Source organism: Leptonychotes weddellii, chromosome 10 (genome assembly GCF_054177405.1).
Source record: "Leptonychotes weddellii isolate Sample4059 chromosome 10, ASM5417740v2, whole genome shotgun sequence".
Lineage (NCBI taxonomy): Eukaryota > Metazoa > Chordata > Mammalia > Carnivora > Phocidae > Leptonychotes > Leptonychotes weddellii.
In genome coordinates this window covers 36,294,278-36,314,761 of record NC_138378.1, presented here as the reverse complement: position 1 = coordinate 36,314,761, position 20,484 = coordinate 36,294,278, and the positions used below count along the sequence as shown (strand labels likewise).

Below are 20,484 nucleotides of genomic sequence, written 5' to 3'. Positions count from 1 at the left end.
CACTTCAGAGCATCTCCTTGTTAACAGTGGATATACCGGATCTTACTGCTAAAAATCTGAACCTCCTTGCAGCTTCACATATACCCAGAAAGGAAAAAAAAAAAACAAAAAAAAACCTGCCCAAGTGTCAAGAAAGGCTCAGGTCATATCACTGCTGCTTGTATCAAATCCTGCAGGCAAGAGCTCCTAAAGAATCAAGCTTCAGACTAAAAGTGATAAACCATCACTACAACATATTTCCTCTCACGCTAATTCTAGATACTGTCCAATACATTAGCCACCGGCCACGTGTGGCCAGTGAGTCCTTGCAATGTGGCAAGTCTGAACAACATGTTCTGTAAGTGGAAAATTTGCAACTGAGTTTTACAGACTCAGGGCAAAAAAAAAAAAGAATGTAAATATATCATCAATAATTTTTATATAGACTTCATGATGAAATTATTATATTTTGAATATAGTTGTTAAATAAATATATTATTTTTTAGTAATTTTTTAAAAGATATTATTTATTTATTTGAGAGAGAGAGAAAGGGCACACAAGCAGGGGAGGGGAGGATCAGAGGGAGAGGGACAAGCAGACTCCATGCTGAGCAGAGAGCCCATAGTGGGGCTCAATCCCAGCACCCTGAGATCATGACCTGAGCTGAAGGCAGATGCTTAACCAACTGAGCCTCCCAGGCACCCCAATAAAATATATTATTAAAACAATTTTCACCTCTTCCTTTTTCATTCCTTAATGTGGCTATTAGAAAATTTAAAATTACATATGTGGCTCTCATTTGTGGCTCATATTTATCTCTATGGGACAGTGCTGTTCTAGAGAACTTAGTATTAGCTTTAGTTACACAAATAATTAAAGACATGTTTATTTGAAGGCTAGAGTTATGAAGATGGGAAATCGCATCTTGCCAAAGGATGGTCCATCAGAAACTAGAGAATCTAATTGGGCTTATAGAGAAGCACCTGCAAATGCTAATAGGGGTAGATGAGAAGAAGAGTCTAATTAGGTATAATCAGAGAGGATGTTCTGAGAAGGAATTAGAGGAAGAAAGAGAATGATAAATTTGTAACCACCACCACACTAAAAAACTATTTACACCCCAACAATATTTAATAGTTGAAAATTTTTGCTTTATATTGATTTGACCCAAACTTCTTAGTCTGGCCTTCAGGGCTCTAATTTAGCAACTAATTAATGAGTGGATAGATGGATCCATCATGAAGCCAAGTTGATCTATTCATCATACTGAAAATAGGTTGTCTGATGTCCTACTTCCACCCTTTCATGGATGCTCTTCTTAATGAGAATAGCTTCTCTCTACTTTATTACCTTTGTGCATCTTTCAGATCCCAGCTCAGATGTCATATTCTCTACCCTCATTTCATAGATAATCCCAGGTTAGAGATGCTCCTTGACTCCCAGCTCCTCTAATATGTTTCAGTGTAATCCTTCCTTGGTGCTTGTCATGCTTTATCTGGTTGGTTAGCTGTCTTACATGCTACCTATGTGGCCTCAGACCACTTACCTCCTGGCACCATGCTTCTCTTTCCTTGTCTGTACAGTGTGATGATAATTGCATTTATATCATGGATGAGAGTGGAATGAGTGAAAACATGTAAAGTTCTTAGAATAGCATCTAGTGTATAAAAAGGGTTAGATAAATATTAGCTGCTACTACTATTGTTCTTGCTGATATTGGCTATGTAACTAACACCTACATATCTCCTTTTTCTATCCAGACTGTAACTTAAAGGGCAAGAACCATATTTTCTTCTTTATATTGCAGAGTCTTACAAAATTAAAACCCAATAAATATCTGTTCATGGCCATAAAAACACCCATACATTTTAAACCTTTTTTTTTTTTTTTTTAAGATTTTATCCATTCATTTGAGAGGGGGTAGGGGGAGGAGCAGAGGGAGAGGGAGAGGGACAAGCAGACTCCATGCTGAGTGCAGAGGCCCACACAGGGCTCAATGCCATGACCCTGTGACCATGACCTGAGTGGAAATCAAGAGTCAGATGCCCAACCGACTGAGCCACCCAAGTACCCCAACACCCATACCTTTTAATTGGTACTTGGTACTTTCTCTAGGCCAGACTGTGTACTAATCAGGGATAAAATGATCAACAACACATACACTGTCCTTTCCCCCATGAAATTTAAGTTACAGTGGAGGGAGATGGACAAAGGACAAGTATGCAAAAGAAAAAGAGGTTTACATAGTTACAGGTAGCAGTAGATGTTATGAAGTGATAAGGGGGGGGATGGGAAAAAGGTTTAGTGGAGGAGGGTTCCACCTAAAAAGGTGACCAGGGAAGGCCACGGTGAGCATGAAGCACAGTGAGGGGAGAGAAGGTTCTGTGAGATAAGAATGGAGCAACAAGGAGAGTTTATAATGGTGCACCCTGCAGGTTACAGTTAGGTGTTTGCATTTTACTTTGAGGGAAACACGAAGGTATTACAGGAATTCAAGACAGAGTGGGCTGTAATCTGTTTATTTTGGTTTGTCTGATAATGGCAGTAGGCCTTAGGAGCAGTCACCTTTTACTTGACTTATGTAATGAGATGATATTCAAGTACAATATATTAATATGACCATTAATTTTTTACCTATATAGGTTAGCTGACTCATAGAGGGTTAAAATATATACACTTGACCTTAGACTCATTAAAACTAGCTGTCTGTATAACACAACTATGTGAATTCCAAGACCAAATATAATAACTGCCAATAGGAAAACCAATAAGCAAACTCATGAATCAGAGTTCTGTTTGAGCCTCTATTGCAATACCTGCTCATTTATTAGCATACGTAAAGATCCTGTTGTTCAGGACAGGTGTCAGTTTTGAGGGAACCGCTTTAAGTATGATTCTGGAATAAGGAAGGATATAAAGAATGAATAAAAATTATAGAGTGAGTCGGCTGTAAAATAGCAGGCAAAAATCCAAACATATTATCATTTAGACCTAGGCATTACTGTCTTTAGAATATAGCAGAGCCTGGGTGGCTCAATCAGTTGAGCATCTGACTCTTGATTTCGGCTTGGGTTGTGATCTCAGGATCCTGGGACTGAGCCCCATGTGGGGCTCCATGCTCAGCAGAGAGTCTGCTTGAGGATTCTCTCTCTCCTTCTCCCTCCATCTTCCCCCACTTGTTCACTCATGTGCGCTCTCTCTTTAAAATAAATAAAAAAATCTTAAAAAATATAAAATATAGCAGACAATCTAATACATACTATTGTCCTTGAAAACAGGAATGTGGAAAAAAAAAAAAAACCCAAGTATTTACCACTCACTTTTTGCCTGTGGGATGAGCTGATATCCCATAAAGCCTTCATAGTGTGTGTGATTTTCTTAATACGGAGCTGACTTATGACATAAGGAGAAAAAAACCCCACAGAAATGAAAGACTTTTACTTTTTGTTTTGTTTTGTTTTCAAAAAGTCTCAAGCTGAAGTTTATTCTTTTGTCCTCAATACTTGTGTAGCTCTGGGCTAGTTATTCATCTTGAGTCTTGGTTGCCTCACTTGTAAAATCAGGGAAATAAAATAAAAATAATAATGATGATCATGACTACTACTACTAATAATACCACTCATCTCTAGAGATACCGGGTACCTGTTCAACAAATCAGTTTCCCTCGTCTTAGTCACACGGGAAGGAAAAGCCTGCAGGACGCAGGAACATCTGTCCGGCAGCCGGGCAGGGACAGGTAACTGAGTTCTGGCTAGCAGAAAGTGGGCAGAAGTGCTGGGTGCCACTCTTAGGCCCGGCCATAAAAAACCCACTGTAAAACCCTTTTTCTCTCCTCCTTAGTTGCTGACTAGATGTCAAGACTCGGGAGAACTTTGTGGGCCGCAGGCTGGAATTCACAAGCCTCCATCAGCTTGAGTCCCTGAATGACAGTGTGGAACTCCGCCTCCCACTGTGGACTTTTTGGACGTGAGAAAACACATTTCTCCTGTGTCAGTTTGACATTTGTGTTATAGCAGCTACTGTTACCTAACTCATAGTCCATCTAAAAGAGTCACTGAAAGAATTATGTGAGGCGATGACATTTGGGCATTATATTTTTCCGATTGCCATTATTCTTCAAATCCACCTAGTTAGGATCTATGTACAAAGCTCTTAGGACACACAATTTCTTTATTCATCTGAAAGCGTTTTCAAAATAAAGGGAAAATTAGCAAAGATGACATGACATGACAGAAAAGATATTTTGAGGGTGAGGGGGAGGAATATAATTATTATTTTTTACACCTCACCTCTATTTTTTTTTTCTCTTGAAAAACTAGCAGAAAACCTGTGGAAACAACAGTCAAATCTAGTTTCCCATGGGGTGATAGCTTATGCTCAGGAAGATTTTTTTTCTTTTATTATTTTCCTCCCAGAAAGTGTATTATGTGGTCTGATAAGATAACATCTTTGCAGTTAGAATTGTACTTAAAAAACAAAAACAAAAACAGGGCATATGGTCACCTTATGAACCACAAGGAAATTCCTGATTTCTTTACACTTGATGAAAAAGAGAGATTGTGGAGTCAGAAGTATGGTTCAAAGAGGAGACCCATTAGGGAGGAGGAGGGGAAAGGCATTAAAGACGGAAGAATTGATGTTTCACGGGATAAAGTGGGAGCAGTCTGAATATGCTCTCTTAGCTGAACCTTGGGAGAAGCGCTAGAGAGGAAATGGGGAGGGGCTCTGACTGTGGACAAAGAATGTTGTCAAGAAGAAGAAGGCTTATGTGTGCAAGGGTTTGCTTGAACAACTCCTGCTCTTCCTGCTGATCCTGGTAAATATTGATGTTAGGTAATACATAAGTAGCTGTAGATCCAAGTTCTCTAGACTAGTCTACACCAGGACTTGTGGTTGGAAGGAAGCCCCAGAAAGCAGAAAACAGGAAGCAGGAAACTGCAGGATGTGAAAATATGGTTGCTTCTTTTCTTAAAATTGAAAAGAGGGATTCAGAGAAACCCAGTGCCAGATGCTTAGAGTGGTCTCAAGTCCCTACCTGTCTACTCAGAGGAAGAGGTCAACAGAAATGTGTGTCTTGTTACCTAGTTAGGGTAGAGTTATGGAGGGAATATTTAGAATTGATTCTGCCTCACACTGTGGTTGGCATAGACAACATTTATGGATAGTTGGTAAACTGAAGGAGTTTAATGACTTTTGAAAGATTTAGATGAGTCTGCCAGTATCACAGAAACATCCTAAATCATAGATAAAGCTGGGAGAAATGTTGTCTTGTACAGATTTATTTGGGTCTTTTTTTTTTTTTTTAAGATTTTATTTATTTGACAGAGAGAGACACAGCGAGAGAGGGAATACAAGCAGGGGAAGTGGGAGAGGGAGAAGCAGGCTTCTGGCTGAGCAGGGAGCCCGATGAGGGGCTCGATCCCAGGACCCTGGGACCATGACCTGAGCCGAAGGCAGACGCCTAACCGACTGAGCCACCCAGGTGCCCCTGATTTATTTGGGTCTTTTTTTTTTTTTTTTTAAGATTTTATTTATTTGACAGAGAGAGACACAGCGAGAGAGGGAATACAAGCAGGGGGAGTGGCAGAGGGAGAAGCAGGCTTCTCGCCGAGCAGGGAGCCCGATGTGGGGCTCGACCCCAGGACCCTGGGACCATGACCTGAGCTGAAGGCAGACGCCTAACCGACTGAGCCACCCAGGCGCCCCTGATTTATTTGGGTCTTAAAACACAGTGTGCACGTGCGCACACGCGTGTGTGTTTGCACGCACGTGCTGTTTTGTGTATGTGAGTGTTACTGTCCCTTCTGCCTGTCTTTCCACTTTAATTTGACACATCTGGTGCAAAATATCAGGGCAAATTTCTAAATGAAATAGGAAGACAAACTTTTCGGTAAATGCCAACAATGCTTGTTAGGAAACCTTGTCTTTGTACTTGATTAAAATACCTTCCAGTCTCCATCACTAGCTAGCCAATTATTCCTTTCTTTTTGTTAAGGAATGCAGTAGTTCTGAGACATTCTCTGTCTTTCTCTCTGACCTGCTCTGTCTCTTGCAATAAATATACCCCCCGGGAACCGTGGTGGAAAGAATAGATGACAACAAGTATCATTAGGAATGAGGCAGGACAACATATTTCTGCTCATGAAAATATCTATTGTCAAAAACTATGATAGGCTACATCCTTTTCTGAAACTTGGGAGAATGTTTCCTCAGTAACACTGTACTTCCACAAATTTAAGAAACTCAGACCTCATTTTTTAAAAAGTAATTTTATCATTGCTTATTCTGTCTTATAATAGTGAGTATGATTTATTGAAATCAAAACTTTATGTTCCTTAACTCTTTTGGATAGGATGTGGAATTGTTTCCCAAAATGTGTTTTGTTGGATTTAAAAATAGTCTACATATAAAAAGAGTAAGAAGCAAACATTTTTTTTAGTGAGATTTGGTCAATTGCTATGGGATATGTCATATGCTTCCACCTCACCTGACCTTTTCAGTGCATGTGAGCATGTTGAGAAATCTGAGAAATCTGTAGAAACTACTCAACTTTGTCTCACCTTGTAATTTTGAAACATTTTTGACTGTAGAACTCTTTTTATAAGAACACTGATTAACAGCCTGATGAATGCTATAAAAATTTTAAACATGGGAATGTCTGAGCAAGAGCCCCATGATGTTGCTTATGAATGTGGAGCCAATTCTTTAATTTAACCTTTCTCTAGTGTCTTTGCTCACTTAGAATATGATCATGTGCCATTTCACAGAACCATTGTCCGGATCTCTGTTTTTCAGTGAAGTCACGTTTATCTAGTGGCCAAAATACGTATCTTCAAAATTAACTCTGGAAATCCTTTCAAATTCCTTTGAAGTACAGCATTCAGTTTTTATTTCAAATATTAATGTATATTTGCTTTAAAAAAAATCATCCAAAACTTTTTTTTTTCTTAACCATGTCCTTTTTTTCTTCTGAAGCTTACATGGGAAAAGGGTAAGGACATAAAATGAACCCAGAAGTAGTTCGTGTTTACTGTTAAACTCTGAATTTTTATTGTATCTATTGTATTATACTAGGGTATAAATAGGCACAAAATTCTCATGAAGTCACATACCAGACCACCTCATGACCACTGGAAAATATTGCTTTTCTCCATATAATATTAGAGCTAAAAATTAGTTTCTGTCACTGAAAATATGTTATCATTGAGTAAGAGAAGGGAGCTGAGCTTTGTTTGCTTTCTTCTTCTTCTTCTTCTTCTTCTTCTTCTCCTCCTCCTCCTCCTCCTCTTTCTCCTTCTTCTCCTTCTTCTTTTTGTTTATCTTGTTACTTTCTCTGAGGTACTTTGAGGTGTACTTTAATGTGACCTAAGTACTTTTTTAATCTTTCATAAATATAAATTTATTCCATTTATTTAAACTAAAATATTAAAAACAAAAACAATTCATCCATTTTTCCCACTCATCATCCCCCGCCTCTGGCAACCACCATTCTGTTCTTTGTATCTATGAGCTCTGTCTACCTTGGAGATCTTGTGGATTTAGTTCCAGACCACTGCAATAAAGTGAATATTGCAATAAAGCAAGTCAAATGAAGTTTTTGATTTCCCAGTGCATATAAAAGTTATGTTTACACTACACTGTAGCTTATTAAGTGTGCAATAACATTATGTCTAAAAAAACAATGTATGTACCTTAATTAAAAAACAGCTTATTATTAAAAAAAAAGCTAATCATCATCTGAATTTGCAGCAAGTCATAATCTTTTTGTTGGTGGAGGGTCTTGCCTCCATGTTGATGGCTGCTGACTGACCAGGCTGGTAGTTGCTGAAGGTTGGGGTGGCTGTGGCAATTTTAAACCAACACAACAGTGAAATTTGCCATGTGGATTGCCTCTTCCACAAACTATTTCTCTGTCACATGTCACATTTTACCCACAGTAGAACTTCTCTCAAAATTGGAGTCCATCTTCTCAACTCTGCCACTGCTCTACCAACTAAGTTTATAGGATATTCTAAATCCTTTGTTGTCATTTCAAAAGTCTCCACATCATCTTCACCAGGAGTGGATTTCATCTCAAGAAAGCACTTTCTTTGTTCATCCATGAGAAGTGACTCCTCATCCATTCAAGTTTTCTGATGAGATTGCAGCAATTCAGCCACATCTTCAGGCTCCATTTCTAATTCTAGTTCTCTTGCCATTTCTACCACATCTGTAATTATTTCCTCCACTTAAGTCTTGAACCCCTCCAAGTCATTCATGAGGGCTGGAATTAACTTCTTCCAATGTTGATATTTGGACCTTATGATATAATACTATTATTATCCTCATTTTACAGAGGAGGAACCTAAAAAAGTTACCTAAGTCATACAGCAGTGGTGTTGTGAATTCAAAATAAATTGAGGCTCATAAAGGCTGCATGACTTGCACAAAGGACTCAAAATTAGGTCTGTGAATCTGAAAATAGATCACAGGGATGCTTATACTAATTTAGACCTATTTGGACTTAAATTTAGGTCCAACATTGTGTATTGGGCAAAGGGGTTGCAATCCCACTCAAATAATCCCCATATCCTAATCTGATGATTTTGTTTCCAAATCTCACTCACCAGATCTTTAGAAATGTGTCCCAAGAGATCATATAACTAAACTGACTGTTACAAATATATAATTACAGTCACACTTGATTTGTAAGGAAAAATAATATATATATGAAAATGTAATTGTAAGGCGACTGCTACTTGACTTCCAATGGCCACTTGAGAATATTTTAAACTGTGGTAGATAAATACACTTTTAATACTAAAAAGATGATAAATGATTTTATTTACTTTCATCCATTTAATCCAATTTAAAACATATTTAATCAAAACATTTGAAAAGCTTATTGGAAAAGCTTCATCATAAATTAAGCATAAATAATGAGCTTCAATCATAGCAAATAATCTATATACATTTACCATTTAGAAGGAATTTATTTTGTTTTCTGATAGGAGAGTAATATCCAAATAAAAGTGAACAAATAGGGAAGTCTCTGCCTTGAATTTACCTTTGTGTTTTTCTAGCATGACATTTTGGGGAAAATTCATTTCTGAAATAGGAGAATTCTGAAAGGGAATTCCCTCTATTGGGACCATTAATAATAGTAATAACTATTTTGGCAAAATGGCCATGATATTAGGACAGTTATAAGTGGCTCATTTTCTACCATAGGCTGTATATCCAATATTGAGGACCTACTGTACACAAGTCACTGTGTTGGACTTGGTACAGGACATGCAAATGAATGAGACTTGGTTACCTGGTTTTCAGATATTTACATTCTAGTGAGTTAGAGAAGTCCTGTATATAACTAATATTGATACAAGGTGACGGTAAGTTTTGAAGTTTTACAAACAAATTGACAAGAAACTGGAAGAGACAGTTCACTATTGCATGGAATGAAATGCAATGAGGAGGGGAGAAATCAAGAAAGGTGAAAAGGTGCATGTCCCTCCCCTGCAACATCTAGTAAGATTCTTGTCATAAAAATATTTGTTCAGATTATTGTTGATGGGAAGAAGGAAAGGAAGGAGAGAAGGAGGGGGGGAAGAAGGGAATGATGGAGTAGATGACTCATGTTAGGGTAACGTATTGGAAATGAACTTTGAATCTTGAAGAAAACAGATGTGAAAGAAAAAAGGCAGAATGCTGTACAGCAAGGGGGTTTGGGAAATATCACATATGTGAGCTGGGTTACAGAACAGAGCATGTGCAGGTGTAGAGCCAGACTATATGGAAAGAGCATGAATATTATGCAAAGGAGTTTGGACTTTATATCTGGTGGTGTAGATGAGAGGTTTCTATGCACACATTTCATCGTAGGACTAGGTTAGGGTCAAAGTTGCAATGTGGACCAAGTAAGTTGGCTCCAAACTCCCCCTGCCATTGCCTTAATCTTGCTGCCCTACTCACCTAGTTTGGGTCTCAGCTTTCCCATGCTGCCCTCTGACTACTCTGGACCTACCTGCATCGTACGACCCCCCACCCCCCAGGCAAGGAATATCTCTCGCTCCAAATGCATGCTGTGGGAAGCAGTATTGTGTGATAAAAAAAGCATGGGCTTGGGTTTAGGCAGACTTGGTTTCCAAATTCTGGTTCTACCTTTTGGGTAACTAGACCAGTTACTCAAACCTTCAGAGCCTTAGTTACCCACAAAATTGGGACAATAATCCTGACCTTTAGAAAGTAATGAGATAGTACTTTACACCGATTGGACTGGCAAATATTAGAAAAGAACAAAAATCACAATCGCCGATGGAAATACCAATTGTTACAGCCTTTAGGGAAAGCAATTTGGCAGTATCTATTAAAAACACATACTCCTCAAAAGCAGAACTCACACTCTTGGAATCTTTCTCATACAAATAAAAGCACTGCTTATAAGGATATATGGGCAAAGACATCTATGTAGCATTGTCTGTATGGCAATAAAGTGGGAAGAAAGTGCTTGCTTATCACAGAAGAATGGCTGAATAAATTATAGTACTTCCAAGCAATGGAGTATCACAGGAGCTTTAAGATGGATGAAGTAGATCTACACAAAATGACTCAGATGGATTTCCACAAAGTTTTGCTGCCTAAAACAAAACCAGATTCAGAAAAGTGTGTAGAATGTGATATAATACTTATAAAAGAAGTGTATATATATATATATATTTAACCATGATAGAAATTTTGAGCATCCTACTGTGTATCAGGCACTCCTTGACATGTATAAATGGATTGCCTCATTTTAATGTTCAATATCCTGTGATAGAGGTGTTATTTTCATTACTAATTTCCTGATGAGGAAACTGAGGTGCAGAGAATAAAGAACTTGCCCAAAGTCAGACTGGTCATGGTAGAGCTGGAATCTGGACTCCAGAAGTTGGGATAAAACAATATACTTAAATATACTTAATAGGTATATTTTACTCACTGAATAATTGGAAGGTGGGAAGTAAGCAAACAACAAAAAAGGGGAAATTGCATTAAAATCACACATTATATGATCAACTTAGGTAAAATTTTGTGTGAATGATGCATGAAAGGATGGATGGTCCTCAAAATGTGAATGGTAGTAATCTCAGGGTGCTGTGATTACTTATGTTTTAAAAATTCTATTCCTTATACTGCCTTTCATGATTTGAATTTTTTACAATGAATATACATTATTTAAAGAATCAAAAGAGGAATAAACTCTATTCATTGTAGAAAAGACAAAGATTTGCATGCATTTCCATATATTGGATTCTTTTTTAAACAGAAATGATCATGAACATTTACAAAGTTAAAGAACATTCCTGGCCAGTACAGAATTTAAAACTGAAAACAAAGAAATGATTCAAATGGAGAAGGGTAAGTAACTTACAAACATTCATTCATTGGAATGTACAATTAAGTGATATTAGACTATTAAAAGACATGGAAATAATTTCACAATCTATGTTATATTTAAAAGACAGTTTCAGGCACCTGGGTGGCTCAGCCGGTTGAGCATCTGGCTCTTGGTTTCGGCTCAGGTCATGATCTCAAGGTCATGAGATCTAGTCCAGCATTAGGCTCAGCACGGAGTCTGCTTGGGATTCTTTCCTTCCCTCTCCCTCCCCTTTCTCCCCCTGCTTGTGCTAGCTCTCTCTCTGAAATAAATAAATAATACCCTAAAAATCTATCTATCTATCTATCTATCTATCTATCTATCTATCTATCTATCTATTTATCATCTATCTATCTATCTATCTATCTATCTATCTATCTATCTATCTACAGCACTCTAGAAACAGACTGAAAGTTTATATACCAGCATATTATATGTTTATTTCTGGGATTGAGATTATGGATGATATTTTCATTTCTTCTTTTGCTTGTTTTTTTTTCCATATAATAAACACCCATTACTGTTAAAATAAGAAAATAAATGTAAGCAATAAAAATATTTTAACCTTTTCCCTAGTAAATAAAATCAGGAATTTATCCTGAGGAACTGATCATAGAAATACACAGAGATTTATTTAAAATGTATGCACTGCATTTCCTTATTATTTATAATAGAGAGAAAACTGTAAATAACAAAATAATCTAACATTAGAACACTGGCTATGTAAATTGTCAGACAACCATATGATGAAATATTATGCCTCCAATAAAAATCATGCCTTTGAGGAATATTTAAAGACACAGGAAAATATTCATGGTGCACTGTTAACTAAAAAATCAGAATGAGGACATTTTTTCATTACTTACTCCTTAAAGAGAAAATGATCATAGGTTTTTCCCTTTTATATTTTCCTGAATTTTAAAATATTTTACAATAAATATGTATTATTCTTATAGGCAGAAAAAAATAAATAATTGTTATATTAAAAATAGAATAAAATACTATCTTTAGGAGGATTATCTAAATGTAAATATCACTTAAATATCAGCTGGGAGTAAACAATAATAAAGTTGTTCTCCTCTCCCCTGCTACACACATACACCTTTTTCTCTTGCTTATGAGTCTTAGGTTACCCTTTTGTGAAATGAAGAATATATTGTACATAAGTGTAAAACATTGAGTGCCAGAGACACTCCATACATCTTAGTTCTTTCCCCTTCACTGAGCTGCCAGAGAGCAGTGACTTTGATTTCACACTTCAGACTCTTAAAATCCAAGAGTGATAACTTGGGTGTTACAGTGTATCCAGACACTCTACAGATCTGGTTGAAACAATGCAGATCCAGGACCCGGGACAGCTTTGTCCCACCTTGGTGAGTAGTGGTGAGGAGCCTTAGTAAGCCTTAGCCTTAGTTAACACCACCCTTAGTGGTGAGGGATGATAGACACCAAGAATAGAAAAAGACTGAAAAAAATTAGACTGCAAAAGTCTGCGAGGAATTTCATGGGTGGTACAATGTTTTCTTTCTCTGCAACAATTATGTTTTCTTTCTCTGCAATGATTTAGACAAGGAAGAGAAACATGGTCAGAGGCATCGGGAGCCAACATCATTTGGCCAGACTTACAGGAACCGATGGTTGGGACCATGTATTCTCATCTCTTGCACATGCCCGAATCCGCTTCCTCACACCTAACTTCATCCTTTCTCTTTTGTTCTCCTTGCAGGGCTGACTCCTGTTTTAGCTTTGCTCTTATTCTACAGAAATTGTGACATCTAGGGGGTCTGCCACCAGTTTCAGGGTTAAGAAATCCTTTGCCAGGTGACATCACACTTCTTAAACACCAAAACAGCAATGATGTGACTTACAGAGCTCCAAAGGAATACAAGCTCGGGTGTGCATGCACCTGAGTATTAACCGATTTTTCTTTTAATATTAATGAGCATATGATTTGGTCTACTTGACCTTCAAATTCAAATTAGGTACTGATTAAATAATAAGACAGGAGAATTGGGATGTGTTGAAACAGCACATTTTTTTTTTCCTCCAGGAAAGTGCCTTGGCCTTGGCTGTGAGTAAGGATGAGCTATTAAGAGTGTTGAGACAACTAAAACAGAGAGTTCTCCTTGAATTAAGGAGAATGACTATATTTTAAATAATAGAGGTAATAATAATAATAATAAAAATAAAAACTTTGCAGCAGTTTTAAAAGCGATCTTATAACGGCAGAGCTCATAAATAGTCCCAGTGTCACCAAGGAGGAGATGTATTTCTGCATGAAAGCTAATAATGGCAAATGCTTGAAATGAATCCTCAACACATGTGACTGCCTTCTAATCTCAACTTGATCTCAGTCTTGGAGGATTTCAATGGCAAATTCATTTCTTTTTTGTTCTAAGCTATGTATATGTCAGTCAAGATGCCAGTTCTACATGCATTAGACACTTGGTCTAAGCTTTGTACTGACTGATAATCAAAAACAGTGTTCTCGTGTGTATGCTATTTCAGAAGGAAAAGGCAAAAATCCTATCTTATATGTTCTATTTTTAACTGAAACTGGATTACATGTTAATGTGGATTTGAAAACACTTTTCCTTCCCCAAGATCAAGAGGTTAATGGATATTAACAATTTATTTCAGTAAAATCCTTAAAATTCACATTTAATCTTACTAGGGAATTGCATTTGTGATATGTGATAGAACTTGTTGGAGTCACCACCATTAAAAGTTTTATGTAAAAAAAAAAAAAAAAACCCTAAAAGTATTCTGAGAAATTGATCGTGGCATGAGCAATTAATGGTGTGAGATCCTAAAAGCATCAAGAAACATCACAAACAGTGTGTTTATATAAGGGTGTAATATCTCTAAACCAAACAGCTCAATAGGAAAAATCTCAGCTTGAAGTACTTAAATTAGATTATCTCTTATTTCCTAAACTCTGCCATTCAACTTCATGACATTAAAATTTTTTTATCACAAGCTAAATGACTGGAATGTCCAAAATTATTTGCCTAAAATGAACACCACTTTTGTCTTTCCACTGAGACTGAGTCAGGTTTATTTATCTCTCTAAGATGACCTGGTGTTTCTTATCAGAACCTATGTGGATATCTACATTACTACATCTTTAGATATACCAAATGGCTTTAAAACCAGGGATGTAAGAACACATATCTGAGTAATATGAAAGAAGTGCTAAAGGATTCATTTAAAAAGTGCAATGATCAAAAAAAGGATGACTGAAAATTACAGCATGGTATATGCTTGTTGGGCAACCCAGTTCCCCCTATAGGAATGAAGAATTTATTCTCCCAGGTGCAGGCAGCCCTCATTCATCTCTGGCTTCCAGGATTACCTCAATGGAAGATCTCTGCCTCACCGAAGGCACACCCCCTTCCCAAGGCACCCAGTATCAGGTGACTTATCAATGGAAGGTCTTACTGACCTGACTCTTTCATCCAGATGAGACATCTCAGAAGAAGGGTCATGCTATCTTCAGCTAGCTGTGGCCTCTGTTGATAATGCCTTTCAGCTCAACTTCCCTCTCTACCCAGTTCTGCTTTGACCCTTTCTCTTTCACAGGTGGAAAGGCTCTTGGAATCAGAGCTCTGCTTAATAAATGTTTGTTTCCTAATCTCCATCACAGAGTTTGTCTTTGGGGAGCCCAATCTGTACACGTGCCAGCTGAAAAGTTTGAGCAATTGACATATGTATATGGTATTTTTCGAGGTAGATACTATTATTGTCTTCACTCCATGGAGGAGAAGACTAAAGCATAAAGAGGTTAATTACCTGTCATTACTTGTTAATTCCTTGAGTTACTTGTCAAAGGTTACATCAATTTTGAGTGGCAGAGACAGGATTTAAGCTTCAACCATCTAGCCCCAGAGTTCACAATGTTAGCAACTACTCTCATTACGCAGGACACTTCATTTAGGAAAACCCACTTACCAGACAACACAAAATGAAATGAATTATTCAAACAGCTGAGTATTAAAATTGTAAAACAACTTTGATTTTCTAAATACTGATTCAAGGAATAGCAAGTATCAATGTCAAGTATAGATCTATTTTCATATCACTCCAAACTGAAACAAATGCATTCAGCATATTTATCTAAAAGTTCCAAGTAGATTGCATGGGTTTACCAGATGTCCATTTGTATAAATAACAATCTAGTCTATAGAGTGGTTTTTAATAGCAACCAATGACAGATATAAAATCATATTACCTTTTTGTTTGGGGACAGTTAATCAGGGTGAATGAAAGAAAAAAAAGGACTATTACATTTTCCTTCAGATAATTTTTTAACTCTATCATCTGCACATGAATGTCCCCACTATTTCTCCCTCAAATTTTTTTCCTAGAACCTAAATATGATTTTTCTTTACTTTTTTCTTCTTCTGGGTATACCTGGTTCTGCAACATTTTCTCATAGTAACTGTTCATAGAATGAGGGATGATGCTCCCGCCAAAAATTTATTTCTGTAGATTCCTTTTAACATTTTTTCTTTCTTATTATGTCTGGATAATGGAGCCCCTGGTAGGTGGTTCCCAAATGCCACTCCTCTGAACTTATTCCTAATGAGCAGTTGTAAACAGTAGAACTGCCTAATTTTGGTGTTTTAAATAAGCAATCTTCCTTGAACATAATTTCTTTGATTATTTTTCTTACTTAATAAACAGTTACTTTTCAGAGGAACAAATATAAATGTATATATAAATTCTGAAAGGGCAGATATGGAATAAAACAGAGTGGGCATGATATTTGATTGGGTTGGAAATAGAGGTGCTTAAAGAGAATTAGATAGATTTGCTCACGGCTTCATTTTCCCATATAAACAAAATCCAATGGTCTTCTATGAGCTTGTGAGTTTTAGATGTAGTAAGCGGTCTCATACCTTCATCTTTACAGACTTCAACGGCCTCTTCTGAAGCAGGGCTGGGCCCAGTTGCAGCGTTGACGCCGTCTATACAGCAGAAAGAGAAACACGGCCTCAGAGTTAATACTGTCAAAATGGAGTTTCCCTGCCTTTGTCGTGTCCCTCTCCACTCCACCAAGGAAGTATGAACCTGTTTAATGCTCTAATATATGGAGTGGTCTTCGAAGGGTTTAGGGTTTATGACTCTCTTTTATAATTAATGGACAGGATCTGTTAAACCAGAACCCAATGACAACAAACTATTTTTTGGTGAAGAATACTATTTGTTGGTCCTATTTTGCTTTGGCATTTTGCTTTTTCCCCACCTCTAGAAGAATGGTACATTTCTTTTAGGGAATGATTGTGAAGCATATCCTTGCAAGTTTCTACAAAGTGCTTTTATGTGTGTGTTTTTAAAGTTTGGTTTTTCTTAGCACAGCACTTCTGCTCTGTTATGCCAGGAGCATGTCTGATGGCTGTCAGCGCAGAGGCCCAGGAGGGGATCATTTGTAGGAAGCACCAAAAGCCATTTGGAGATTTCACATCACCCAAACACAGAGTGGGGGCTAAGGAACTTGGAGGTCCCTCTCCCCCTCACGATGGCAATGAACCTCATCAAGTTGATCTTTCCTCTCAGTATCACAGGCACCACAATGACTCCACTCGTATCTAGCTTCCAGGATAATAGATGATTAACTAACATTAAAATAGCAGATTTAATATATGAAGGATTATCAAAATCATTTGGAATGGTTAATATTTGACAACTGAAGAAGGGATTGAAAAGAAATATACATTCTTCATGTAGTAACAAGGTTATGGAACTCAAGAGAACTCACACACCCATGACAATTAACATTTGAAGACAAACTGCATATTTTCTAGCATCTCTTTCATTCTTAATGCATATGACTATTACTTGCAGGTTATGTCTCTATTGGAAGAGAGAATAAAATTTTTAGTAGGGGAATAATTGGAGAGGATAAATCACTTTCTTTTGGTAGGCGATAATCTCCTATAAAAAGAAAAAAAACAAACAGAAGACTATTAACCTTCCCCTGGTGTTACATCTTCCCATTTGCCCTTCCTTTCACAATACAACTCCCTAAAAGGGCTGTCTGAGTTATTGTTCTGTACTTCCTCACTTCATAGTCTCTCCATAACTCACTCCATTGGCTCCAGTACTCCTCCGAGATTCTCTGAGGGAAGATGCCAATGACTTCCCTTTGCCAAATCCAATGGTCATTTCTCTTTTCTCATCTTAGTTGATTTCTCAGTAGTATTTCACAGAGTCTTAACTCTGTTCTTTCTGAAACACTTTCTTTATTCTGTTGCCACCTATCTGGATGTCTTGGTGTCTCAAGACCATTATTTTCTTTATTTACATGCTCTTTCTAGTGACTCTCACCCAGAACCATGGTTTTATTTTTTAAATGTTTATTTTTTTTTCAGAACCACTATTTTAAACCTCATTTACATGCCACGTGAATCTCAAACCTGTTTCTCAGTCAACATCTCTCCAGAATCATCATTTAATCTATCTAACTAGCTAGCTTCTTGACATCCCATATGGCCAAATTTACCATGGAAAAAACGGAACTATTAACTTTCTCAACAAAAACTATGCCTGGTGGCCAGTCTTCCAAATATTAGCAAGTGGCACCATCATCCACAAAGTTCCTGATGCTAAAAATCTGGGTGTTATCTTGGATTCCTCTTTCCCCCATACCCTACATCCAAATCCATCAGCACATCCTGTTATCTTTATGTCTGCAATATGACACATCAATCCATTTTCTCTCCATTGCCAGAAACTGTCACCATTTCTTCCTGCTATAGCCTTCTAACTGGTCTCTGGTTCTTGTGAACCACTTTTACTCACAGGCAAACTGAGCTTGTTAAAACTTCAAAACTTCCACTGGCTTCTCTTTGTAGTTCTAATAAAATCAAATATTATACAGTCAGACATTATCTGGTCCTATGATTTTTTTTTAACCAAATCTTACACCATGTTCTGCCTAACGCACCATGCTCCAGCCACTCTGACCTTCTTTCTCCAACATGGTAAAATTGGTCTTGAGGCATTTGCATCACCTGGTCCCTCCATCTAGAATGCTCTTCCACCGGTGAAGAGATCCTCATTGAGATTTTATTTAATATCCCTTCCTCAGGGAGTCCTTCCCAAATCCAGCCAATGGAAAGTTGCCTTCTCAGTGTTCCTTCTACCTACCTCATTTCTCCACAAGGCTTTTATCACCATCTTGTGTGTTTTTGTTTATTGTTTATTTCTGAATTTCACCCCCCTCCCACTGCCAACCCCACCAGAATATAAGCTTCAAGGAGGCAGGGACATTGTCTTTATGGTTTTCTGTTGTATCCCAGGGCCCAGAACAGTGCCTGAGTTACATAGACCCTTGATATGTATTCGTGAAATGACTATTTGAAACTAATGATGTACTATGTGCTGGCTAATTGAACATGATAATAATAAAAAATGACTATTTGAGGAATATTATCTACAAACTTTGATTTGATTTGATCGTGACAGTAGTCAGAACTGTGTTGGCTTGAGATTGTGTGTTTTTCATGATGTGGAAGAGGCCTGCAGTTACATAGTCAAAATTGAAGTTGGAAATCATATTGAAGATAAAGGAGGTATTTATATTTTGAAAGAACAACAGTAGGTCAAAAGGGCTTTATTGACCAGGACCTCATCTTTGATTTTTCTGCACTTGGATTAAGGAGGCTATGAAATGAGCCAGAGCAGATATAACCATGTATATTGACAACAGACCAGATCAGAGATGAATCCTGTCATGACTTGGGCCAGCCAGTGGGCTCACTTGGAAGAGGAAGAGGAGCCCCTCAGGGGTGCATTTAGGACTATTCTTTACCTTGAGAGGTAAACATACTGCGATGATAATGCTATCAATCCAAGGGGTGCAGAAGAGGACTGAAGCCCCACCACTCTCTGCTGACAGGTGATCCCAAATCCAAAAAGAAACCACCTGTTCTCAACTTACTAGCTAAAAAAGGATGAATAAACAAAACACAGGCAGATGTGTGCGTGTGTGCATGTGTGTGTGTGTATGTGTGTGTGTGAACAAGGGTGGGAAAAAATCTATGCTGATAGAGATAGTTGGGGACAGAACAGTGAGGGAATAAAACCTGTGAAATCTCACCATTCAGAGAATGGCCTCAGCTGTCAGCAGTTAGTGACTAATACTTGTCAGTGGCAAACAGTGAAAACAGTGACAGCTTCTCACATAAGACTCATCTTCCACGGTGCATAATGATGTGTGGGTTGGGAACTGGGGTGGGGTGGGGTGGATAACAACAGTCTGCTGTATCAGAAATTCATTTCATTGCAAGGACTACATTTCGGCCAAGGGAGCCAGCTGACTCAGCGGCAACTACACAAGGTCCTTGCTGCTTTGCTTCAGTGCTTTCTCTGATTGTCCTTCTTCAATTCCATCTTCCAGGTTAATAATAAAAGATTCCAATTCTCTAGGAAAAGTTCCAAGGTTAATGTAGGAAGTTTTCAGTGAAAAACTTATCACACTACTGGTTGATTTCCAAGAGCTCAGCATATGGCCCAGGACGTGACTGGCACACATCAGACGGAGCCCACTGTTTCAAAAACGTGCCTCTGTGGGGCTCATTAGGACTTGGAGACTAAAGGAAAGAAGGATATTTTGATTTGGGTGGTGGTGTTGATAATGGCATAACTGTGCCTATTGGCCTTTTAAAGGAGAGCGTGCCTGAGGACACGTTTACAAATGGGTAAGAAGAGATGAGAAGCTAAAGACTCTTCTGAGTCTTAACTGCTACTTCACTTAAAGCTATTCCATTCAGAATCTACAGTAGAGAATCTATAAACATCCAATGAACACATCTGTTCTTAGGGAACAGAGGAGATGTCAGGAAGGCTTTGGATCTCACTTTAGGTCTGGTTGTGAGGTAACCAGGTTTCATGACACTGTCTCCTACCACACGTAAAGAAAGAACCAGAAACACAGCTCTTCAAAGTTCAATGCAAAGTAGTAAAGAACATTCTACTCCTCATGGAGGGAAAGCCTCTAATTTATTTACTTTAAACATTTTCATTTTATTCCCCCAAAACTAAATCTGCTAATTTTGACCTGTCCTGAGGTAGCCAAGTTCTGAGTTGGCACTTCCAACCTCTG

General features: G+C 37.8%; 1 protein-coding gene across 1 annotated transcript in view; it reads right to left on the bottom strand.

Moving 5' to 3' along the window:
- Nucleotides 1-20,484, bottom strand: part of MACROD2 (mono-ADP ribosylhydrolase 2) — a 412,997-nt gene that overhangs the window by 25,157 nt on the left and 367,356 nt on the right. The window contains exon 6 of the mRNA XM_081833248.1: nucleotides 16,277-16,345. Within this exon, the coding sequence (XP_081689374.1) occupies nucleotides 16,277-16,345 (69 nt within the window). The remainder of the gene's footprint in view (nucleotides 1-16,276; nucleotides 16,346-20,484) is intronic.